The sequence below is a fragment of the Gopherus flavomarginatus genome, chromosome 11 (genome assembly GCF_025201925.1).
Source record: "Gopherus flavomarginatus isolate rGopFla2 chromosome 11, rGopFla2.mat.asm, whole genome shotgun sequence".
Taxonomy (NCBI): domain Eukaryota; kingdom Metazoa; phylum Chordata; order Testudines; family Testudinidae; genus Gopherus; species Gopherus flavomarginatus.
Genome location: NC_066627.1, coordinates 34,695,982 through 34,721,915, shown reverse-complemented (window position 1 = coordinate 34,721,915; position 25,934 = coordinate 34,695,982). Strand labels below are relative to the sequence as shown.

Sequence of the window (25,934 nt, the reverse complement as noted above, 5' to 3'; positions counted from 1 at the left end):
TGGAAGGAGTTCAAATTGGTATTTTGCTGAAAAGATTTTAATTTGTACTTGTATACTTAGGCTGGGAGGGTATTCCCAGTGTCTATAGCTGAAAGACCCTGCACCTATTCCATTTTAAAGTTACAAAGATAATTTTTACTGTTTTTCTTTCTTTTATTAAAAGTTTTTATTTAAGAACCTGATTTTTTTTAATCCTGGTGAGACCCCAGGGGACTGGGTCTGGATCCACCAGGGAATTGGTGGGGAGAAAGGAGGGAAGAGGGGGAGAGAGGTTAATTTTCTCTCTGTTAGGATTACTTTCTCTCTCAGGGAGAGTCTGGGAGGGAGAGAGAGGAGGTGGAGGGGAGGTAAATTTTCCTCTCTGTTTAAAGATTCAAGGAGTTTGAATCACAGTGATCTTCCAGGGTAACCCAGGGAGGGGAAGCCTGGGAGAGGCAACGGTGAGGAAAAGAGTTTACTTTCCTTGTGTTAAGATCCAGAGGGTCTGGGTCTTGGGGGTCCCCGGGCAAGGCTTTGGGGGGACCAGAGTGTACTAGGCACTGTAATTCCTGGTTGGTGGCAGCGCTACAGGTTCTAAGCTGGTAATTGAGCTTAGAGGAATTCATGCTGGTACCCCATCTTTTGGACGCTAAGGTTCAGAGTGGGGAATTATACCATGACATGGCTGTTTGGGTTTTCCTTTTTTATAATATACCTCGAGACATATAAACAGTTTTTCCCTAATATGGTTGAATTTTTACAGACAGCACAACCTCAGTCTAAATGATAATACTGGAGCAATTGACCACAAAATTATATTTAGTGGGATGATCTTACAGTCCACAGTCTAAAGCATATGCAACACATGGGATCAAGGAGCTGAGCAATTAAATCTCAGCTCATTTTATTTCTTTCCTTGTAAAAGCATTCTGACTTGCCAAGCTTCTGATTTATATTAAAGCAATGTTTATACTTGCAGACCATGTATACGTTGTATTCATTCAAAAAAAAAAGTGAAACTCTGTACAGGACCTGATTCTGATCTCACTGATTCTAGTGTAAATCAAGAATAATTCCATTGAAGTCAATGAACCTACACTAGTATAAAACAGGTGTGAGATCAGAATCAGGCCCTATTGTTAGTTTTTTAGCTCAAGAAACAGAGGGGAGCCTGTAAAGGTGCACAGAAGGGTGACCAAAATAGCTAATTGTTCATCGGGTTTATGTATGATGAGTGGATAGCAAAGAGAGGGTGTAGGTTGCCCAAGACAGAGAAAGATTATAAGGGAATAGACTGGGGTTTTTTAAATGTGGATGTCAACCCTTACATTCTGACTTCTTATATAATGTGAGAAGGCAACATTCAGTGCATTTAAAGAGTAACAAATTTGTGAACAATGAAAAGTAAATGCTCTGCACCAGGGATTCCTCCTCCTCACTTACTGTCCATCCTTTATTTTTATATCTTCAGGTTTTTTTGGTTCTCCTCTTACTTCCCTGCTGATGCTTCTCCATTTCCTTGGGTGCCTGGAACTGTCTCCCAGGGTGCTCGGCTTGCTTGTATAGTTCCAACTGTTGTCTCTATGCTGATGCCCGAGAGAGGGCAGTACTATCTCAGGTACTTATGTTAGTATCTGAGCACCTCTCAATATTGAATGTATTTACCCTCACTTGTGAAATAAGGTGTGTCAGAGAGCATTAGGGACAGATTGCTAAAAGTGTTTGAGTTCCTAAAAAATACAGTTGGGAACCTAGTAGGATATGTAAAAGCTCGTATTGATTTCAGCAGGAGATAAACACCTTGGTATGTATTAAAACCCCACCAGACATTTATCTTCATCTTTAGATGTCTAAATATCTTTCGAAAAACTGGCCTTAAGTGACTTGCCTAAGGTCACAAAGTGTATAGCAGAGCAAGGAACTAACCACTGGACTGTCCTTCCTCTCCCACAGGAGAGGCTTTTTCATCACCAGCACCACCCTTGTCCAATGTTGCATCTCTACAGAGATGTCCCACTATCTTATTAAATATGGAGACAAGAGAGCCTTCTCATTTCTAGCCTTTTCCACTCCCTCTTCCTCCTTCACTGTTGAAAACCACACCACCTGACCCATCACCCAAACAGATGTGTCCCATTTGAGTCTTTTCTCTCTTCCTCATATCCAGGATCTTGCTAAAACTCTTATCTGTTCTTTCATGATAACATATCTAAAGTTTAGATTTTCCTTTCTCCTTTCCCGCAACAGCCCCCCCTGTGCATGCCTTGGCATATCTCTTGTGGACTGTTATAACCTCCCACTTTCTGGCTTACTCACATCTCATCATGCAGCCTTCTACTTCAAATGTACTTTTGCTGCTGAAAATCGCTATGTCACTCCCCTCTTTGAATTCTTTTCCTGGCTCCTTCTCATATTCAGGTCTCTCCTCTTAATCATCCAAGTCCTTGCACAACATTGCCACTACCTATATATCTAATTTCAGTTCCTTTCTTTCCTCACCTCCTGCTGCCTATACACTACTCATGTGCCTCCAATGCTATGGCTATAGTTTATAATGGATTAAATAATTTTTAGGTAATTAGTAACTTGCAGCTAGTCAAGCTACAGTAAAATGATGACAGGCAGTCTAATTAGAGACACAAGTTAGGTGGGATAATATCTTTTATTGGACCAACTTCTGTTCATCGAATAGACAAGCTTTCAAGTTACACAGATCTCAAAAGCTTGTCTCTCTCACTAACAGAAGTTGGTCCAAAAAAAAAGAATTTATACACGCCTTGTCTCTCTGATATCCTGGGACCAGCACAGCTACACGACACTTGCAAACAGCAAGCAGTGTAATGGCATACTACAAGATGTTAGTCAAATGTTTTTATTCTGTCCAGTGTTACGCAATCATAGAATCATCATAAAATATCAGGGTTGGAAGGGACCTCAGGAGGTCATCTAGTCCAACCCCCTGCTCAAAGCAGGACCAATCCCCAACTAAATCATCCCAGCCAGGGCTTTGTCAAGCCTGACCTTAAAAACCTCTAAGGAAGGAGATTCCACCACCTCCCTAGGTAACCCATTCCAGTGCTTCACCACCCTCCTAGTGAAAAAGCTTTCCTAATATCCAACCTAAACCTCCCCCACTGCAACTTGAGACCATTACTCCTCGGTCTGTCATCTGGTACCACTGAGAACAGTCTAGCTCCATCCTCTTTGGAACCCCCTTTCAGGTACTTTGAAAGCAGCTATCAAATCCCCCCTCATTCTTCTCTTCTGCAGACTAAAAAATCCCAGTTCCCTCAGCTTCTCCTCATAGGTCATGTGCTCCAGCCCCCTAATCATTTTTGTTGCCCTCCGCTGGACTCTTTCCAAATCCTTCTTATAGTGTGGGGTCCAAAACTGGACACAGTACTCCAGTTGAGGCCTCACCAGTGTCGAATAGAGGGGAATGATCACATCCCTCAATCTGCTAGCAATGCCCCTACTTATACAGCCCAAAATACCATTACCCTTCTTGGCAACAAAGGCACACTGTTGACTCATATCCAGCTTCTCATCCACTGCAACCTTTAGGTCCTTTTCTGCAGAACTGCTGCCTAGCCTTTCGCTCTCTAGTCTGTAGCAGTGCATGGGATTCTTCCGTCCTAAGTGCAGGACTTTGCACTTGCCCTTGTTGAACCTCAGATTTCTTTTGGCCTAATCCTCTAATTTGTCTGGGTCCCTCTGTATCCTATCCCTACCCTCCAGCGTGTCTACCATTCCTCTCAGTTTAGTGTCATCTGGAAACTTGCTGAGGGTGCAGTCCATGCCATCCTCCAGATCAGGGGTAGGCAACCTTTCAGGAATGGTGTGGTGAGTCTTCATTTATTCACTCTGATTTAAGGTTTCGTTTGCCAGTGATACATTTTAACATTTGTAGACGGTCTCTTTCTATAAGTCTATAATATATAACTAAATTATTGTTGTATGTAAAGTAAATAAGGTTTTTAAAATGTTTAAGAAGCTTCATTTAAAATTAAATTAAAATGCAGAGCCCCCCTGACCGGTGGCCAGGACCTAAGCAGTGAGAGTGCTGCTGAAAATCAGCTCGTGTGCCGCCTTTGGCACACATGCCATAGGTTGCGTACCCCTGCTCCAGATCATTTAATGAAGATACTGAACAAAACCGGACCCAGGACCAACCCTTGGGGCACTCTGCTTGATACCAGCTGCCAACTAGACATGGAGCCATTGATCAGAACCTGTTGAGCCCTACGATCTAGCCAGCCTTCTATCTACCTTGTAGTCCATTCATCCAGCCCATACTTCTTTAACTTGCCGGCAAGAATACTGTGGGAGACCATATCAAAAGCTTTGCTAAAGTCAAGGAATAACACGTCCACTGCTTTCCCCTCATCCACAGAGCCAGTTATCTTGTCATAGAAGGCAATTAGGATAGTCAGGCATGACTTGCCCTTGGTGAATCTATGCTGACTGTTCCTGATCACTTTCCTCTCCTCTAAGTGCTTCAGAATTGATTCCTTGAGGAATCGCTCCATGATTTTTCCAGGGACTGAGGTGAGGCTGACTGGCATAGTTCCCCAGATCCTCCTCCTTTCCTTTTTTAAAGATGGGCACTACATTAGCCTTTTTCCAGTCATCCGGGACCTCACCCGATGGCCATGAGTTTTCAAAGATAATGGCCAATGACTCTGCAATCACATCCGACAACTCATTTAGCACTCTCAGATGCAGTGCATTCAGCCCCATGGACTTGTGCTCGTCCAGCTTTTCTAAATAGTCCTTAACCACTTTTCTCCACAGAAGGCTGGTCACCTCCTCCCCATGCTGTGCTGCCCAGTGCAGTAGTCTGGGAGATTACCTTGTTTGTGAAGACAGAGGCAAAAAAAGCATCGAGTACATCAGCTTTTTCCACATCCTCTGTCACTAGGTTGCCTCCTTCATTCAGTAAGGGACCCACACTTTCTTCTTGTTGCTAACATACCTGAAGAAACCCTTCTTGTTACTCTTAATATCTCTTGCTGGCTGCAACTCCAAGTGTGATTTGTCCTTCCTGATTTCACTCTTGCATGCCTGAGCAATATTTTTAAACTCCTCCCTGGTCATTTGTCCAATCTTCCATTTCTTGTAAGCTTCTTTTCTGTGTTTAAGATCAGCAAAGATTTCACTGTTAAGCCAAGCTCGTCGCATACCATGTTTAGTATTCTTTCTACACATTGGGATGGTTTGTTTGAGATTAGGTGCATTATGGGAACAGGAGTAGGAGACGTTGCTCTTTTATTTTTTTGAACCATCAAGTATTGACTTCTTTTGGAGGTAATATACCAAAGTAGCTGGACGAAGGTCTGATCTAGTGTGACCATTCTAAATCACCATGGACTATCTTCTCCAATTAGTGAATGGAGAGAAATTCTTCCACTTAAAAAAGATGTGTTTAATTTCTTCCCCTGTGCACCTGTAGGACAATAGAGACCATTGTTTTACCAAGAATGTAGACTTTTTGTTCCTTGAAACTCCTGATAAACTGTTCTAAATTCCTTTAAAACCTTAAAACAATCTACGCTCTTTTTGGCAATGGAAAAAAATAATTGAAATCACCAAAATGTTTAACTTTGGAAAACTATTCAGTCTGCACATAGCTTTTCCATTGTGGTTTGTAACAGAGTCAACACAAACTCCTTTTGAAATATGAGATGGAAGCACCATCCACTTCACAGGGTTGTCACAAACCAGAGGATAAATTATTCTCTTAATGCACTTTCATAACTCCCAATAACATTAATGGGAATTACATGAAATCACTGAGAGGAGACGATACCCTTTTGTTAAATTGGGAGATCCATTGTGACAGATTTTCTGACGAAGTTAGATCAAATTCAGATTATATTCACATCATCACTTTATTATTATCTTTATTATTTTAAATATCTTTACCGGTCACAGTTCTATTTTAATGAAAATTCCCCTCATGAGCAACTTTCCTATGTAAGATAGGGCAAAGTATTATTACAAATAATAAAGCTGGTTTAATTTGAGCCTGGTCTACACACAGGTTTAGTACCTGCATAACTGGTGGTTAGGGGAATTATTTTTGGTGTTATTTGATACAGTTATACCAGTACAGCCTCTAGTTTTGATTCAGTTATACTGGTTATAAAGGTGCCTGCACTGGCATAGCTTAGTCCCCTTCCTGTATGAGCATTAGCTATACTACATTTATAGAGGTGTAACTACATCTGCAGGAGGAGGAATGTACCACTTTAACTATACCAATATGGGAAAATTATATCCTGTCCATTTCAGCTTTACTGGTATAGCTTAAAGCAGATCAACATCCTGTAACGGAAAGGGTGTGAACCTATGAAGCGTATCAAATAAAGTCTGAGTTAAGGCTGTCACCAGGTTAGCGTGTGTGTGTGTGTTTTGGGGGGAGGAGGTGATGCATTCGGTTTATGTACAGTTTGAACATGAATCTCTTGTTAAAACCCTACGTGGCTTTAAAATCATCTCAGTCTCTAGTTCTTTCTGTGTCTCAGGCTTTTGGATTGCTGCCCATTGCCGTAGTATTTTGAGCTCTTTCCATATAGAATAGATTGGCACTAGTGAAGTTCTTGGTAGACTTCATGGAGTGTATGGGTTAGTACTAGCTAGACATTTTCTTTGAGACGATTGTAGGAACAATCACTGTTTTCTCAGCTTGATTCTGCTTCCATTTAAGTTAATGCATGTTTTGCCATTGACTCAATCGGAATAAGATAGGGTCTTCTTGCTCTACCCTGTTACTTATTTCTGTTCTTTCATTGTCCTCTTTGAACAGGAAAATTATATCCTGTCCATTTTCAACCATGTATAAATCTCCTTGAGTATAGCACCAGTTTATGGTAAAAGAATGGCAGCATGTTGAACATAAACACAGAATGTCATTTTATTTTCAGATGCGTATATTTGATGCAGTTTTCGGCTATGAATGCCAGTATAAGATAGTGAAAGTTAATTTACATATAGGTTTGGGTTTGTGGCCTATGGTCTCATTTGCAGTGAGTTCAGGATGAGATTTAATAGCAAATACTATATTGTTCTGAGATAAACATAACTATATATTGCAGCATGGGGATGCTTGAAGGCCACTTTGAAAACAGATTAAAAGAACATTTATTAACACATCAGATCTAGTTTGGAAATGATTATAGTTAAGAAGAACTCATCATGCGACATACAGACTAGCCAGTAAAAACTATTTAATATTAGTCACAGTAGTGTCCAGATACTCTTATCAGAATAGGGATCTATTTTTGTTTGTACAGTGCTAGGTGCATACAGGAACCTACCCCAACTATCTTACTCAATATTTTTAAAAATTAAAAAGTGTTGAGCACCTTAATTTTTACATTCCCAAAATGAGACACTCCAGAAAGGCTTGAATTTCAGAAGGTAGTGAGTACCTACTCTTTAAAAATCAGGCCTCTTTCAAATGGCAATTTAGGCATCCCAAAGTGCTAGTCATTTTGGAATATTTTAGACTAAGGGTTCTGATCCGGGAAATATTTACTCCTGTGGGTATAGCGACATGAGCAGTCCATTGAACTTAATTACTCAGGTGAGTAAAATTAGATGCATGGATGTTTGCAGGATCAAACCCTAGGTAGTACATTTTTGAAACACAACACGGATAAAAGTACGGCAGCATGTTAAACATCCTCTGTCTTTTTTGTGCAGGGCTCTTATCCCTGAGTGCCAGACCCAATAAACTCCAGCAGTGCTCTGAATATTCGACTTGTTCTAAAGGCGTTGTCCATCTTGCTGCATAAACCCCCTCCCAGCTCTCTCCTTCGGCTGTGTGGGTGGGTGTCCGTGCAGAGAAACGCAGCCCGAGCGAGCACTCAATCTTGTCTGTGAGACGAAGCCAAGTTATGGCAGAGCTGTAAGCCGCTGGACTTTGAACAAGTGCTGGGGGAACGGGTTTCCTCCCTCTGAGCCGCTTGGGGATTGCGTCAGTGCTGGGAGGAGGATTCTGGAGCTCAATGAACTTTTAAAATAAATTTTTAAAAAACACCCTACGCCCATCTCTTCCCCTCAAAGGTTGGTTTGAAATGGGCTCCAGCTGCTGCCCTGTGCCAGGGGTTAATCACCTTCTCCTCCGCCCTGCTCAGCACCGCCAGGGCCGTGGCAGGAGTACAGAGCTGGCTGCTGCGCCGGGGACCTGGCTCTCCTGTGTGTGATATTTAAACCCGGCTCTGTGCAGCAGCCTGTAGCAGAGCAAAGCTGAGCTCCGGCGGCAGAGCAGCCGCCAAGGATCCAGCGCCGCGCGTGTGCGCCGTGTGGGGGGAGCAGGCAGGAGGTCGCTTGGCAGCACCGGCGCACGGGGTGGGAGACTGGAGGAGACTGAGCCGGCGGCTGGGAGAGGAGTGCGGGAAGCCATGCCCGGCACTGGGGGCTCCTGGCGGCCGAGCGCTGCTGCTGCTGCTGCAGCGGGGAGGCTGAGCTGCTCCTGAGGCGGAGGTGGTGCTGGAAGGGAAGGGGACATGCAGAACTCAGCCGCCGGCTGCTGCGGCGCTTTCGCTGCCCGGGTAAGTGGGGTGGAGGGTGGGGAGCGTTGGCAGGTCATTGTGGTGGGGAGAGCTGCCCAGAGCCTTCCTGCAGAGCGGGGGAGGGGCGAGCCCAAAGTTTAGCGGGGCTGGGGTGGGGAGAGTAGAGGTTGGAGGATGGGGAGTTTGGGGGTAGGGGAGGAGATGGGAGCAGGGGTAGGCTCAGGAGCAGGGGGGGTCAGGGTGGAGAAGGAAATGGAAGCAGTTGTGGGGTGAAGGGAGGGGCTAGGAGGTACTGCCAACCCTCCAGAATTGTCCTGGAGTCTCCAGGAATTAAAGATTAATCTTTAATTAAAGAATATGTCCTGTTGAAACCTCCCGGAATATATCCAACCAGAATTGGCAACCCTAAGGGGAAGATGAGATCTAGGGGTAGAGTGATGGCAGATGGGCTGGAAGACAGATGTGGGCTGGCAAGTAGGTCAGACTGTGTAGGTGGGGAGCAGCCTGGGCACTTGGCCCCAGCTTAGCAGGGGGCAAGAAGAGATACTGACCTGCCTCCTTCATCAGGGCACTGCTGCTGCCCAAGGAGTGGGGATCTTGTGGCCTGTGGGGTAGGGTTCTGGGGCTGTGGGCTCTCTGCACAGCTGGAGTGCACCTGGCTAGTGCTGCTGGGTGCGGGTGGAGTGTGGCTAGCTGCACTTGGCAGTGATGGGACACAATCCGATCTGCCTGTGATATGGCCTGGCAGGGCTTTTATAAAAGCCTAGGCTCCTCAGTGATTAAAACTTGCACTGGAAGGGGGCTGCACAGCGTGCAGGTCTGTGCCCTCAACATGGGGAATGGCGGGGCGGCAGGAAGCTGGGGCAGTTTGTTTGTGCTGTATTTATCTAAAGATTCCATGTTTAAACCTTCCCTGGTTTGGGATGAAGTACCAGATGCTGGGAGGTATCTCTGCAAGAAACAATCATTTGTAAAACAGCTAATGCCTTGGCACTTAGTTTTTCATTTAATAATTCCACATGTGCTTCGGGGTTTTAAAAAACCCACCTTGCTTTGAAAATCTTATTTTTCTGTATACTAGAATATAAAATCTTTAGTCACTGAATAGATTTGTCTCTGTGTGCTTGTTTTTTTTGTTAAGACTATCATTTTTTTGTGGCATGCTGGCTCTATATTCATTCATTCTTCCCTTGTATTTTCAAATCTCCTCTCAGCTGCAGTAAATACGAATTTTTCAAAATTTATTCTTAAAAATCACCCTAAAGTTGTACTTAATAAATATGCAAATATGGGTATATTTAGGGGAGAAATAATACTCGTCCTCTCTGTTAGTTTGTTCCTGGGGCAGAAGTGAATGTGCTGTAGAAAAATTGTTTATTATAATGGACTTCAGTGGACAGAGAGCGAAATAAAACTCCAACTGTATGAGGACTAGCTCATATCAAAGAATCTTAGTGTGAGTTCTTTATATTGTAGCTCTACTGAATACTAATATGGAATAATGTTGTGTTTAACAGTAAAGCACTTCTTACAAAAAATGTAACTGAATGTTAGAATCACAGGAAATTTGTATTTAAAACAAAGGTTAGTGTGTGGAGAAAGATTTTCCCCTTATTAAATGCTTAACAGTTTGAGCCCTGGGTGCAGTGCTCACCAAGAGAACAAAAGTAATTCAAAACAATCTGTTTAAATATGTAATTTAATATTCTCATAAGCATTTGGAGCTGTGACAGTGTCCTGGCTCTCTAAGGAAATGTTTTCACAGAGAGGTCAGATACAGAGTGATGAATCAGTTCTCATCCTCAAAGTAAACCCGCACAAAACTTTCAAAACCCGAGCCTGGGGAGCTTAAATTCACAACTTTGCTAGACCCTAAAAATCATGGTCTTAATAAAGAGAGAATTTATGGTTTATTACAACAATCTGTAACCCACTTATCCCCCTATTTGTCCTAAGGCTACAGGTGTGTTAGTGGGCCACTTCACCTTGAGTGGTCTCTTAGAATGCATGCTAATGACTTACGCTAAACCAGGGATCGGCAACCTTTCAGATTTGGTGTGCCGAGTCTTCATTTATTCACTCTAATTTAAGGTTTTGCGTGCCGGTAATCCATTTTAACATTTTATAAGGTCTCTTACTATAAGTCTGTAATATATAACTAAACTATTGTTGTATGTAAAGTAAATAAGATTTCTAAAATGTTTAAGAAGCTTCTTTTAAAATTAAATTAAAATGCAGAGCACCCCCCCGACCGGTGGCCAGAACCCAGGCAGTGTGAGTGCCATTGAAAATCAGTTCGCGTGCCACCTTCGGCAGCCGTGCCATAGGTTGCCTACCCCTGCGCTAAACTATCTGTTCAACCTTATATTTAGCTGTGATACTCTGAGTTCCTTTCCCAGACCTCTATGTAACTCAAAAGCTTGTCTTTCTCATGAACAGAAGTTGGTCCAATAAAAGACATTACCTCACCTACCTTGTGTCTCTAAAGAAATGGTAGACATTTAGTCATAGTTAGGGTGACCAGATGTCCCGATTTTATAGGGATAGTCCCGATTTTTGGTTCTTTCTCTTATGTAGGCTCCTATAACCCCAGTCTGATTTTTCACCCTTGCTGTCTGGTCACCCTAGCCATAGTTCATGCATATGCTATTGATGTAACCTTCAACAGTCAAGGTTAGCCCTGGGTTTGGGCTTTGGCTTTTTGTGTCCTCTTTTAAATTCAAATTTGTAACTCTTTGAAAAATATTTAGAAAATGTTACTCTTTTCTTTTTAAAAAAGAGTAGTATGTATTGTGAGATTACAGCAAAAATCATGATTCAGTAGGACTTTTTTTTCTGCAAGCCTATTTGAATGCAAACAAGAATCCTCCCTGTCCAAGTATAAAATGCAATTTTTATGTAGGCGATATAACATGCAAAACATGGTCTTAAATAAAAATTATAGCTGATTGAAGGCATCAGTATGAAAGAGTTGTTATGCATGAATGCAAGGATCTGCAATAGTGGTCCAAGAGTTAATAGAACAGAGGTACAGTAGAAACCATTTAATTGGTAAACTGATAAACATGCTTATTTAGTTGGGATTGCTGCTAGGGAATGGATCCCACACAATGCATTTCCATGCCTCTAAACGCTGCATAAATGGCACACCTAAGTCTGCTTAAATAACGTACCTGGTGTTGGCTCCAGACATATTCAGATCAGTTATCAAGTGTGAGTTGCTGTTTGCTAGCATATTTTCCCCATTGTGCAGCTACCCTTTGTTCCTTACATGCTGTTTCCCTGTTTATGGCTGCTAAATGAGTCAAACATGCCTTAGTGGCTTTTTTTAAATTACTGTTTTGCATTATGCTCATTTTTAAATCAATCTAATAAATAAAAGTGAATTTGAGATGCAGTTATTTTATAAATATGTTTCTAGTTATATGTCAAATTAATGGCGTTATAAGCTCAAAGAATGGTTGAAATGTTACTGTTTATTTTTTCATAACAAAATAAAATAATTTGTTGTGTGTTGTGTATTATGTCTTTGGCAGTACAACATAAGGCAGATTCTGTTCTTAGTTTTGTTGGGGGTAAATCCAGATTTGTTTTTGTTTTTTTGTATTTTTTGTCTTTTACTTTAAGGGAGTTACTCCTCATTCGTATTATACTAGTGTACTTCTGGTACCTTAGATACTAAGGGTTTGGCTACACTGGAGAGTTACAGCGCTGGTGGTGGCTTTACAGCGCTGTTTTACTCCCCGTCCACAATGGCAAGGCACATACAGCACTGTATCTCCCTGGCTACAGCGCTGGTTGTTCTCCCCCGTGACAAGGGAAGTAAAGAGAACAGCGCTGGTGCTGCAGCGCCAGTGTAAACAGTGATTAATCTTACTACGCTCTAAATGACCTCCGGAATTTTCCCATAATGCTTTTAAGTATAGATAACTCTTTTTGTTTTGTTGTGGTGCCTCTTTGTTTTGTTGTGAACTCAGGGCTTCTGGAACTACTTATCTAAAAAACAAACACAGCTACCGTTTACTCGAGCAGAGGCAGGAAGAGGGATGAATGTCCACAGCTAGTATTTGCTTGAGGAGAGAAGCAGCGTGGCTTGGGTGGGGGGTCCGTTTCGGAGCAGCTGCTTATCTGGTCTGTGAGGAAAAAAACAAAAGGCTATTTGCATTTAGTGAATGAGAGAGGGGTGGGGGAAGGGATCAGAACTTGCAAGGCAGGGAACTGACACAGTGTCAGCTCCAAAAATCCACTCTCTCCCCCACGCTCCCTGTCACAGTCCACCCCACCCCCCTCTTTTGAAAAGCACGTTGCAGCCACTTGAACACTGGGATAGCTGCCCATAATGCACCACTCCCAACAGCGCTGCAAATGTGGCCACACTGCAGCGCTGGTAGCTGTCAGTGTGGCCACACTGCAGCGCTTTCCCTACTCAGCTGTACGAAGACAGCTTTAACTCCCAGCTCTGTACAGCTGCAAGTGTAACCAAACCCTAACACATTTATTTAAGCATAAGTTTTGCTCAAATAAATGTGTTAGCCTCTAAGGTGCCATAAGTACTCCGTTCTTTTAGCTGATACAGACTAGACTAAACCGGCTACCTCTCTGAAACCTGTCACTAGTGTAATAGGAGTATTCATGCTAGGGACAATTGAAGTACTTCCCCACTGTCTCTAAGGCCTTGGCTACACTGGTGCTTTACAGCGCTGCAACTTTCTCGCTCAGAGGTGTGAAAAAAACACCCCCCTGAGCACAGCAAGTTACAGCGCTGCAAAGCGCCAGTGTAAACAGTGCCCCAGCGCTGGGAGCACAGCTCCCAGCACTGCAAGCTAATCCCCACGGGGAGGTGGAGTACCTGCAGTGCTGGGATCACACTCGCACTTCAAAGCGCTGCCGTGGGAGCGCTCCCGCAGCAGCGCTTTGGAGTTTTGAGTGTAGCCAAGCCCTAAGGCTGGTTCAGTTGCACCATTGGTAACTGCATAGAGCAGGGATGGGCAAACTATGGCCTGGGGACCGCATCCAGCCCTTCAGATGTTTTAATCCCTCCCTCAAGCTCCCGCCGGGGAGTGGGGTCCAGGGCTTGTGCCGCTTCAGATGGGGAGCAGGGTCGGGGGTTTGCCCCACTCCGCATGTGCCGTGGCTCTGCCCGGCTCCTGGAAGCAGCGACATGTCCTCCCTCCAGCTCCTACACCTAGGGGCAGTCAAGGGGCTCTGCATGCTCCCCCCCCCCAAGTGCCACCCCTGCAGCTCCCATTGGCCTGGAATCATGGCCAATGGCGGCTGCAGGGGCAGCACCTGTGGTTGGGGCAGGGCATAGAGCTGCCTGGCCATGCCTCCACATAGGAGCCGGAGGGGGGACATGCCTCTGCTTCCAGAAGCTGCTTGAGGTAAGCGCTGCCCAGAGCCTGCTCCCCAACCCCTTCCATGCCCCAGCCCTGATCCCCCTCCCACCCTCCAAACCTCTCGGTCCCAGCACCCTCCTGCACCCCCAACCCCTCATCCCTAGCCCCACCCCAGACTACGCACCCCGAGTTGGAGCTCTCATCTTCCCACCTCACTCCACCCCCAGCGCGGAGCCCCATCCTGCACCCTGAACTCATTTCTGGCCCCACTCTGGAGCCTGCACCCCCAACTGGAACCTTCACCCCCTCCCACACCCCAACCCCCAATCTCATGAGCATTCATGGCCCTCCATACCGAGATGTGGCCCTCGGGCCAAAAAGTTTGCCCATCTCTGGCATAGAGAATGCTAGGTGCATATAGCCCAGCATTATTCACTACAGTTTTCAGCATAGTAGCTGTTAGACTTGTGCAAAGCGATTTTAATCAACGTGGTGTAAAAAAACCCAGCATTTGAAGTCAGGACTGCTGGGTTGATGATGACGATGGGGGGACATTTTTCAGAAATTTCCCTAGTGGAGGCATCCCTCAAGAGCAGAATTGGATCTCTGTCCTGTTAATAGAATAAACACACTAAAAAGGCCCCTTCCGTCAACATTTATAAATGTGATTTAGTGCACCTTCTCAACCTTTTTCTTTCTGAGCCTCCCCCCCCCCCCCCCCGCCCCAGCATTTGCCGCAGTAACTGGTTTTCTGCATGTAAAAGCCAGGACCGACATCAGGGGGTAGCAAGCTGGGCAGTTGCCAGGGCCCCCCCACAGAGCTACATTGCTCTGGCTTCAGCTTCAGCCTGGGTAGTGGGTGGGACTCAGGGCCTTGGGCTTCAGTCCCATGTGGTGGAGCTTCAACTTTCTACTCTGGGCCTCAGTGAGTCTAATGCTAGCCCTGCTTGGTGGCCCCCCTGAAACCTGCTCGTGGCCCCTCGGGGGCCCCGGACTGCAGGTTGAGAACCACTGACTTAATGGTAACATTCTGCATTCCCACACAGGAGAACTGAGTTTGCCTGTAATCTTGCTCCCCAACTGGTAGGATCTTAAGAACAAGGGAGGCATCTGTATCCAATTCAGCCTATGAAGGAGGGAGTGATTTGTTATGGCAAATAGGGTGGTGGTGGGGGGAGAACATTCTTCTCTTTTTTTTCCCACCCTGGGCCTCTCTGTGTTGGAGATGCTCACAGACTTACCACAGCTCAGTTAGCTGTCTCTTCTGAAAGAAAAATGTCTAGGGTTTTAATGGTCCTTACATATAAACAGGGCTGATCAAACTTTGCTACATTTGGATGGGTAATTTAGGAGAAACTAAGAGGTGCACCTAATTTCATAAGAAACAGCACAGATTAGAGCTGTCCCCATCTATTACATGGGAATGTGGCCTGCAGCGGTTACAGGTCTCAGCACATAAAGAACCAGATCACCTGGGCCACTGAAATAAAAATGCATCATTACACATAGATGCACCATATTAAAAATGAAGGTAGAAATGGCAGATGAAGGCAGACGTAAAATTCTGTAAGCCCCTCTTTGGCCAACATTGATACACACAGTAAACCAAGCCTCCAAACAGGAATGAAAGAGAATTTTAATAACTACTTTGTCTTTGACATATTGTTTCTCTCACCAAGTTCACTAATAATTGAAGAGACGTTCTCAACTGTGACACTTTGCAAAGTATTGTCACAACTCATAGACTGCATCTGACCACTATGAATGTGAGATACTTCTGCTGCCATTTTATAAGCTACTTAAAGCTGTTAATTAGATTTCACAGCTAATGTGGAGTAAGGAGTGGCCTACCTGTCTTGTATGAATACACACATTTCAGAAAATAGAGAGTTATTTTGTAAATTATGTTAATTTTTTACCCAGTTATGAATACGAGTTTTGGACATAATTGTATACTTTTGAGTTGGTTCCAGGGGGTATCTAGGAGGAATTCTTATCCTGATAACAACAGGGTCATAACATCTGAGAATAGTTTAAACATCTGAAGCAGAGAAGGGCAAAGATGAAAGTAATTATTTTGGTAGAGGTTGCCTGCTGAACTTAACATGCAGTATTTTTCCTATTTTCTTGGAAATAACGGTAACTTAACTGTAAATACATTTTTGTGACTAGAAAAGTTTTGGAGACACCTCTGTATAGGTTGTTTTTTCAGTGTCCCAAAATATACTAAGAATTTAATAGGAAGACGTAGTCCCTGGCCCAAAGGGCTTATTGTCTTATTTTAGAGGTGATGCAATGAATTAGGGTAATAAATAGCAGGGAGGGAATGGGCAGGGAAGCGGAGAAGGGAAGAGGGTGCAACAGTGAGGTCATATAGTTATTCCCATGCATTTGTTTTAACGAAGAAATAAAATGCAAAATACACTCGTGCATAAATCCTATATCCAGTTGATGGGGGGGAAGGGAAGCATTGTCAGATACATCAGTAATAGACAGCCTTCAGTTGACTAGTCCCAAGCAAAAAATTAAATGATCTCTTGTAAATCCCATGTCTTCAGAAAAACACGGGCTATGTAATGGGAATGGACAGATCGTCAGTTTTGTGGGGTTTTGTTAATACACATTTCTGTTTATCAGAATTTTTGTCTCTCTTCAGGAGGGAATATCTCTACTAATGTGCACCTCCCAACCTTTTGATTCCTCCTCCCCAAGTGAACAGCTCTAGGATATGCCTCTATCACTGCTCTTGACTTTCCCAAGTAGTACTTGCACTGTGAAACTGACATGATTCTTGCCTGTTTTACTGCTGCAGGCTGAATTCTGAACATGAGCAATGAAAACTGACAAGACTGGTCAGTGTGCACTCTGTCATAGCTTAGCAAAGCTCTGGGCGGAGCAGAGGTACAAGAGCAGTCAGCCTGCAGTTTTAGGAAGACTTTTTTCCCCCCATAACCACACAGGCTTGAATTTGTTCTTTTAAATAAAATCTTAGATTCTGCAGAAATTGATTTAATTCACCCATGAATCGTAAAGAAACTTGCTGGGGTAAATAAATAGAGCAGGCTTGAAAAATCAACCTATGTATATGAATTGGGAAATAGCCCTTGCTAAATATTGTATCGTTGTACAGCTAGATATCTGCTAGTTTGAAAATAAGAATCTTGTGCTCCTTCCCTCCTCATGAGTGTAGAAACTGTGTGTAATTTCTCAGCCCAGTGGTTTTGTCATGGCTTGAGAACAGTCTTAATCAAGGTTTATCCCAAGAAACAAATTCTGGTAGCGATGATCTGATGATTTTGGTATGAAATAATCTATTAGGGGAGGGAAAATTTCTAACTTGCTTTATGGATAGAACATTAAGCTTCTTTCATTGTGCTGGGCTTTTTCTACTCAGTCACTTCTGGTCTTTACAAAAGGCAGATAGTTTCCCATGTGTCACTTTTAATTGATTTCCACTGCACTATGTGAACTCATTGGCACAAGTCCAGAGAAAGCCGGTACATAGGGAATTAATCAAAAATTGACTCATTGATCACTTGATGGGATGAAATAATTAGCTCTTGATATTCTCTTTATAGTTTCTTATGGGTACTTTGACTTCTATTAGCAAAAGAAAATTCCTTTAGGCCAAAAGATTATCAACCAGCATTGAAATTTAAGAAATGTCTCAATGTTCGTTCATCTAGGGCATGCCCCTGCTTGCTTAGAAATCAATAGGAGCTGTGCTGTTGTTTCCAGTGGGAGCAGGATCAGGGTCTTAGGGACTGATGCTGCAAACAGTTTACCTCTGGGCATAATCCTTACTGCCATGAGCAGTTCTAGGCAATAGGACAATTCTCAGTGTGTCTTGTGTGTGATAAGAGAGTGTAGGGCTACAATTCAAATTGTAAATACAGAACATGCTTATTTATTACTTTAACAGAAAATCAACAACAGCAACAAATTTCTGTAAATCCTCCATATCCATTTTGAAATAACATGATTGCCACCCACAAAGCCAGGAAGTTCAGAGTTAGTGCTGAAACACTAGCCTGAAATCATCCCACCATGTCTAGGCCCGTGCAGCCAAATTCAGCCCTGGTATTAAGGGACATGCTTTCGAATTGAAATCTGAGTTGCAGCAACTTATGCTAGATCTGAATTTGGCTTGTAATTTATGTCCGTTGTGACTTCACAAGACAAACACATTGTTCACTCAACAGGTTTTACCACAATACTGGTAAAAATCTCTATTTAGATACATTGTTCCTTTAAAGGTGATTTTTTTTGACTCAGTAAATAAAATTATATTAGTCAAAAGTACCCAGAGGGCCTTAAATTTACATTATGGATAAGTACCCTGCACTATTGTAGCTCACAGATCCAGTACTCCTAGTATATTATTTTAATTTCTGATTAGTTGTACCTGGCTACATTTTTTTTTTAAATCATTTTGTTTAAAAAAAAATGTTTCTTTCTCTGCTGGGTTCCTTTAACTTTTTGCCAACTTTCAGCACTCAACAAAATGTCTCAAAAAAATTTAGATAAACTCTTGCAAGTGGTGAATGTTTCTACTTCTAACAGGATGAAAAACTGCAAGTACTTTGTTTCTCATTTAGGGGACTTAGGGTATTTTAGGTATATGTGGACATAGCCTTTTAAAAAGAACCTCCTTGTTCATATGAAAGATTTTGATAAATGGGAACATTTTTTATTTATTGTTTTTGCATAAATGCTTACCTGTTTTCCCTCTCCCCACGTTAGATCTGCAAGTAAAGAGGAAATAGAAGACATTAACCCACCTGTTTGGAGAGAACACAAAATCAGCACAATATGGCACAGCCTAGCATTGTTCTTGGATTATTCATAATGACTGTTTTATCAATGCTGTATGGAAGTTCAGCTTTCCTATTAAATCAGCGTCTGAAGGGAAGATTTCAAAGGGACCGCAGAAACATCCGTCCAAACATCATTCTCGTTCTTACTGATGATCAGGATGTAGAACTTGGTAAGAGCCAGAGTATTTTAGCTCACAGATATGGCATTGCTTTTGCTTGGGGCTAGATTCTGCTCTCAGACACTCTAGTGTAAATGAACATTTTGACCAGTGCAGCAGAGAACAGGATCTAATCCCTAACCTGCAAACAAATTTTTTTCTGTGTGAAATGTATAATAGAAGGAACAAGTGGTAAAATATTGTAAAAACTTTTATCTGTATATGTAAAATATTTTCTAGTAATATACTAACTCACTGACAGCAAATGTAACATCAATATAAGATTTGATACGTTCTGTCTCGGGGGTTATATCCTGCTTTGGTAGGGAAACAACTCTGATTTTTAATGTTTATTTTCAATTTGCTTATTAATGTTATGTGCACAAGCTGGGAAGTTGCACATAAAGATGGTAGGTTAGATACATAACTGGCTTTTCATGTAATTACCCAATTTCCTTGTGAAACTGCAGTATTTGAAGCACATTGTTTTTCATCTCTAAATTCCATTATTTAATAGTATTCCAAGAAATTAAAATTCTTTTAGGGTTTTTTCCCACGAAGATAAGTATTTGATTACTGCCAAGATCATTTAGGATCAGAAGATTCTACCTGCTTATCCAGCTGTGATCATCTGTTCCACTAGTTGAAGTTGTAATTGTTGAGGAAAGAAGATTAAGCAAAGAAAGGTTTGTTTAATCTTAATGATTTGACATAATGATTAAGTTGAGAAGCTTGCTGAAAAATTAACCTATATCTTTGCAGAATGTTGCATATAGTGAGAAGCAATTACCAGAAAGCAGTTTTGTATGAGTAGTTTTTTAGGTACATTTATAAATGGATTTATGGAGCCCATGTCTGTTTAAAAGTTGAGGGGATAGAATCTGTTTTGTGTTTCTTTTGAGTGGTGTTAAAGCAAATTTCCAGTATAGTAGATGGGAAAACAAATTGTGGGGGGAAAGGTGGAGCATTGTAGTAAAATGAAGGAATTTTGATTTATGCAGGGACAGCTGCTGTTCTAAACCAAAAGTGTATGATGACATCATGACAAAGCTTTTATAGATACTTTCTTTTTATCAGTGTTTCTGCATGTCATAAGCTGTATCCCAGTTGTTACCTTTTGAACCAAGTGACTAGAAAGTTTTCTGGTGTAACAGGATAAGAAATAAAACATTAGTTTAAGTGAGGCAGGTTCCAAAGGTTTTGTTTGTTTGTTGTTTTGGAATGATGGTTATGTTTTTCACAATTAGACAAACCAGTTTCAATAATGCATATCCAAAAAAGCCAACTACATTATCTCACAGTCTCATGTGACCAAAATCCAGAGGGTGGTCCTAAAAAATTTATCACTTTCTGTTTTATGCCCGCCTGCCTGTCTCTGATGCAATTGTTAATGTCCTCTGGGCAGTATACTTCTTTTCTCAGGTAATCTGATGTCTCTTTCCAATTTCAAGCACACTGGGCATCTGTCCACACAAATTAGGGTCCGGCTGGAGAAAATGCATTTGATGAAGCTGAGATTTGATATTATCATATTCCAGTTAATGGCTTCATGAGACCAGATGTTTGTTTGAGATAATTTTTTATTCTTAAATTGGCCAAATTTGTCTATCCATACTGCTGTTTATGAGTATTGGAGTTAATGCATTCAGGAACATGGAAACAAGATGTCAGTTACAGTTTGGTCTACAGATTGCAAATGCAAGCTAACAAAAATTTGGAAATGTTTAGAGGTGCAGTTTAGAAAACTGAGCACAGCGAAGATTACCAGTATTTCTGAGGAAATTCAGAAGGAAGCTGTGCTTTTGGTGGGCAGAGTTGGCATGTAACTTCATTTTGTTTTTCTGCAGAGATTGTTTTGTGGCTATTTCTGATGTGAAAGGAGAGAGGATGCAATATCAGGTTCAAACAGCCTTCCCCTTATTTTAACCTAAGGTGTGTTTAACAATATAGCAGTAACAGGTGTGGCTTCCCAAAAGGAGATTCAGAGCATTCAGGAAAGGGGCTTAACTTCCCTTTTATTTGTTCTGCTGTTAATCATACTTTTTACTCAGGAAACCAAACCCTAACCGTGGATTGAAACAAGGGAGGGTCTGATGAAAAGACTGCACGATCCTTGCGTCAAAGGATTTGGAATGTGCTGTACTGGATATAAATGAGAGAAGATAACTGCTTTCTTGTGACCTCTCAGAAGACCGAGGAGGCATTTAGTCAACTATGTAAAAAGAGGCGAAATATACTGGTGGTAGAAAAGGCTTAAATTACACCCAGAGATTCATTAATCTAATTGGAAAATTAGAATCCAAGCTGTCCTAGTGCTGATGTCCAATGCATTATAAATCCCAGGATCTCCAGTTTAATTTGGACTGAGGTTTGAATATCATATTACTGTTTTTACAATAGGTCAGTGGTTCTCACCCTGTAGACCGCTTATGGCCCAATCAGCACACAGCTGCAACTCCCATGATATCCTCAGGGCCATAAATGGGATGGGGTAGGAGGGGCACCTGCTGGGGTGCAGAGCCCGTAGGAGGGGTGCAAAAATCAAGCCCCCCTGGCAGGATGAGGCCCAGTGACATCAGCCCCCTCCTCCCCCAGCAGGATTGGGCCTAGCAGCATCAGCAGGAGGCCAGGGTGATTAACACCTCCCACCCTGCAGGATCATGGATCCAGTGACCTCCACTGGAGCAGACTTCCTGGCAGTAGGACTGCAGCGGCAGGCAGGCATGCAGGTTGCACAGCTCAGCTACCTGCAGTGGAGATTGGAAGCCAACAGATGTGAGGAGAGGTGCAGGGGCTATGGGGAGGGGAGTGCAGCCGGTGCATGGGGTACAGACTCTAGTTGGGTGGCTGGGGGCAGTGCTTGGATGGGGAGCTAGGTACTGGGGCACAGTCCCTGGATGGGGGTTGAATGCTTGGGGGGGCAGTCCTTGGGGGGGCTGGGGACAGTTGCTGGGGTAGGCTGGGGAGCAGTCCCTTGGGAGGGGAGGAACTCGATGCTGCAGGAGCCAGTCCCGAGTGGGGAGGAGTGGGGTTCTGATCTGGACAGAGTACCCTGTCTCTGCAGGGCAAACACCATGAGCAACACGTAATGCAGGCTGGAAGATGCTAAGCCTCCCCAAACCTCGTGCTGCTTGGGGCGAGGCACAGTGGCAGATTTTGGGGCCCTGGAAAAATCTCCCCCCACCCTGGGCTGAAGGAGTTCTCACTTCCCGGGGCACAGAGCTTTTCTGGTCTCGGAGCCACCGAGGGTGGGAAGGAGAAACCAGCAGGAGGCTCAGGGAGGGGGAACAGGGATGGAACTGCAGGGGAAAGGGCAGAATGGGGAGGGGCCATGGGCAGAACAGGGGAGAAGTTCTGGGCTCACAGCCCCAGCCAGGACCAAGAGCTCCACCTTGGTCCTAGCTGAGGCTGAGAGCTCGAACCCAGCTGAGGCTGAGCTTTCGGCCCCCTCCCGCCCCTAGCTGAGGCCATGGGGGTGGGGCCTCGGCCAGAAGAGGCAGGGCAAGAGGCTAGCCTCATGAAGAGGAAGCTTCACCTGCTGCCCATGGCAGGCACGTGTGCCAACACAGTGTTGGGGTGGTCTGGATGCTGGGAGGGACAGTCCCTGGGGGGTTGGGTGATGGGAGGACATTCCCTGGCTGGAGGACAGTCTGGGGAGAGGCTTGGGGGCAGTCCCTAGGTGCAGGTGCTGTGTGCATGGGGGACAGTTCCTGACTGGCGGGCTGGGTGCATAGGGAGGACATTCCCTGGCTGCGGGGCACCCCGCACCAGGCAGGCCTCCCCACCTTTGTAGGCAGGCTCCACAGCCATGTTCTCCGGGTGCTCAGCCCAACTGTGCTGCCAGCAGCAGCACGGAAGTGACGGGGGCAATATACCATGCCATGACACCCTTACAGCAAATTAATTGTAACAGTAATATTTTGATTTATTTTGCTAATTTAAAATGCTCTTAGTAGACATTTGCCAGTGTTGAAATGAAAGGTACTATATCAATATGAATCATATTGCTGCCATATAACACATACTAAACCTTATGTTTTGTAGATGTACAGATTGTGTTTGTGTGTGTATACACACACACACACACACACACACACACACACACACAGAGTGTGGATATGGTCCATACATAACACACACAGAGCTGCATATGTGGCCCATAATGGTAAATAGATTGAGAATTAGAGCCCTGCGTGGATACAAATTTATATTCACAGATATAAATTGGTTTTCGTAGAACTGCAGGGCTCCCCTGGGAACCGCAATGGTGAAGGGAGCAGAAACGGGCTGCCGCTCTCAGGAGCCAACATCCCATGCTGGCAACTCCTCCAGCACAGCTGTACCCTCACCCCCAGCCCTGCCCCCATCCCTTCCACGCAGCTGTCTGCATCTCCAATCTGGGAGTGTGCGCACCAAGGGTGACCAGATGTCCCAATTTTATAGGGACAGTCCTGATTTTGGGGGCTTTTCCTTATATAGGCTCCTATTACCCCCACCCTCATCCCGATTTTTAGAACACAAGAGCACGATCAGGACAGCTGCCACTGAGCCTGATGCCCGCCCTAGTGGGCAGGGCTGAGGGTGGTACAACCGCTCTGGAGGAGCTGCTGGAGTGGAATGCTGGCTCCTGGAAGCCGCGGCCCCATGTTCTTCTCCTAAACAATCGTGTTCTCTAATTGATCAGCAACCTAACAACGAAACAACGTTACCTGGGGTGACTTTAAGTGAGGAGTTACTGTACTTCGTGTTAGTGAGATCTGAGTAACTTGTTGATGTATGTCCTATTGAATAAGTACAAATCTGGCACAAGAGGACAATGTGTTTGGCAGTTTTCCTACATAGAGAGAGGTGATCTGTTGGCAGCTTTTAAAGGAAAGAAGCACAAAGAGGGAAAATTGGGGGTAAATAGAAATAGAAAGCAAGCATAATGTTTATGAGAGCATTCATTAACATTCCAGAGATTGAATAGACATGTCCACTTACAGGTATCTCTCAAATTTAGCTACAAAACAGAGGAAGTCACTTGGAGATTAATTCAAGCTCTTTAACAAGTGTAGCTGCCAAAAACTTATATTAATTGCATGATCTCTGACAATAAAATGCTAGTTAATGAAACATTCGATATTAGATCTTCAAACAGCTGCTAAAGTTATTTATTTGTGTTGAGCATGTTTCTACTATTGGCTTATACTGAAGAATTCACAATAAATTCTGCTCCTGCAGACAATCATTTAAATTCACATACAAGATTTTTATATTTCCCTTTTCAATATTTATATCTTTTAAAGATGTTAATGTATTTTAACACCTAAAGGGAAATCTAATCTTTAACATTACATACCATTATTGGAGAGACTTGACTGGATCCCACTATCAGAGCACAGGAAAGTAGTTTCTCATGGACTAATATTTGAACGCTTGTATGACTAATGCTTTGTATTGGTGCTGTGATCATATATTTTGCAAATGTGAACACAGAGATAAACTTTGCTATGGGTATGTAATAGTGAATGTACTCAGACAAGTCTCCAGAAGAAGGTCCAGTCATAGTGTGAATATTTAATAAATACGAGCAAGCAGGGGATGTGTGGGAAACAGTATGCAGTGAGGCATATTTTTAAGGCATGGCAAAATGTGTGTTCAAAAACATGTGCAGTAGTATGCACAAAAAACCTGCATTTGTGTGTTTGAATCTCTTATAACTACCTGTCTTTTTTCTATAGTCTTCAGGCTTGTGCACAAATGCCAGTTGTCATAGGAAATGTGAGGTTTTAAGAAGCACCTGTTACAGCAGCTCAGTTATTGTTTCAGTACAACAAAGCCCTCTTTCTTAATATGCCTTGCCGTGCAGCAGTATTTGAAGAACTTTTGATAAGTGTCCTACATGCACACTCCTGGGATCTAGTGCTTCTATCGGCCATACCATATATATTTCCTTTGCACTTTTCCTCATAATCTTTGGATGGATAATAGAGCCCTTCTGTGATATGAATTTCTCAGATTCATTATACCCCTGAAAGATGTTACAAGGCTCATCATAAGACTTCCATCTACTCTGAATGTTAAATTGTGCTACTGAAGATCCCTACAGTTGTCATCTTAATATGTATGCTTCTAGGTACCTGGGATGTCTGGATCTCTGTTCTGACCATTTTATCTCGTCTGTCCTCCATTTACAGTGGAGGAGAAGATAAGGGGCTCTCTGACACATAATGCAGGGAAAGCTTCATTCTCAGATAGTAGGGGATAGTTATTAGTACACAAACAGAGTTGTAAAAAGGAGTGACTTCTCAGTGTCTGCCACTGAGCTTGCACAGTTTTGTAGTATTTCCTCAATGTCAAGGCCTCACTCAGTCTGTAGAGAGTTTGTGTGAATTTTCCACATTATAATATTAGTATAAACAGTGACATCAGCAGTAGAATAAACTCTGAAGAGAGATCAAGCAAAACAAGTTGTTGCAGTTGATGTTACATGAAGTCCAAACAGAACTTTAGCCTAGTACTATATACTTCTTATGCTTCTCTTTGTCTACTGGACAGCTGAATGCATCAAACAGATGACTCTCAGCAAATCTTTCACCATAGATTTTCTTACAGTTCTCCAAAAAGCACACCATTACAGATAAGGCAACTTTATTATCTATGATTTTAGACTTGTAACAGACCTTTTTTCTGAATAAAAGGTTGATACTTCAAAGCATAACGTTTCTTAGCACATCAGAATCTAACTAATAGAATCCCGGAAGGTTTTCCCACTCGAGAGAAGATGGTTTACAGAGATTCCAATCACTGTAACACACAAGTGATGTTCTGCCATAGAAGAATATAATTTCTATTTTCCTTTAATGTCACCAAGTTTGTGTTGGAGGCAGGATGAAGAAAATAAATTTTGGTTGGCTGGCTCAGTGGTGTTCTAAAATATTTAAAGCTGGCCTACTTAAGATTGCATGGAAGGGTATGCTTGGTTTTTGCCTCCACTGATCTGTCACTCTGCATTATTTCTCAAGCTGGGGAAGCAGATTAGATCATATGTTTTTGTATTAAGGACTGTTGATATAGGGTCTGTCATTGCAGCAGTTTTATTAAAGAAGGTTACTGTCCCCAAGGGAAGACTTAACATGTAGG

General features: G+C 43.1%; 1 protein-coding gene across 4 annotated transcripts in view; it reads left to right on the top strand.

Moving 5' to 3' along the window:
* SULF2 (sulfatase 2) overlaps positions 1–25,934 on the top strand; it is a 247,662-nt gene that overhangs the window by 134,600 nt on the left and 87,128 nt on the right. For 2 of the 4 annotated variants that reach the window (XM_050917300.1, XM_050917297.1), the window contains exons 1-2: positions 8,056–8,537; positions 18,578–18,821. In XM_050917300.1, the coding sequence (XP_050773257.1) occupies positions 18,647–18,821 (175 nt within the window). In that variant the 5' untranslated portion in view covers positions 8,056–8,537; positions 18,578–18,646. Of the gene's footprint in view, positions 1–8,055; positions 8,538–18,577; positions 18,822–25,934 lie in introns of those variants that run through there. The other 2 variants (XM_050917299.1, XM_050917298.1) reach the window with 1 other exon arrangement.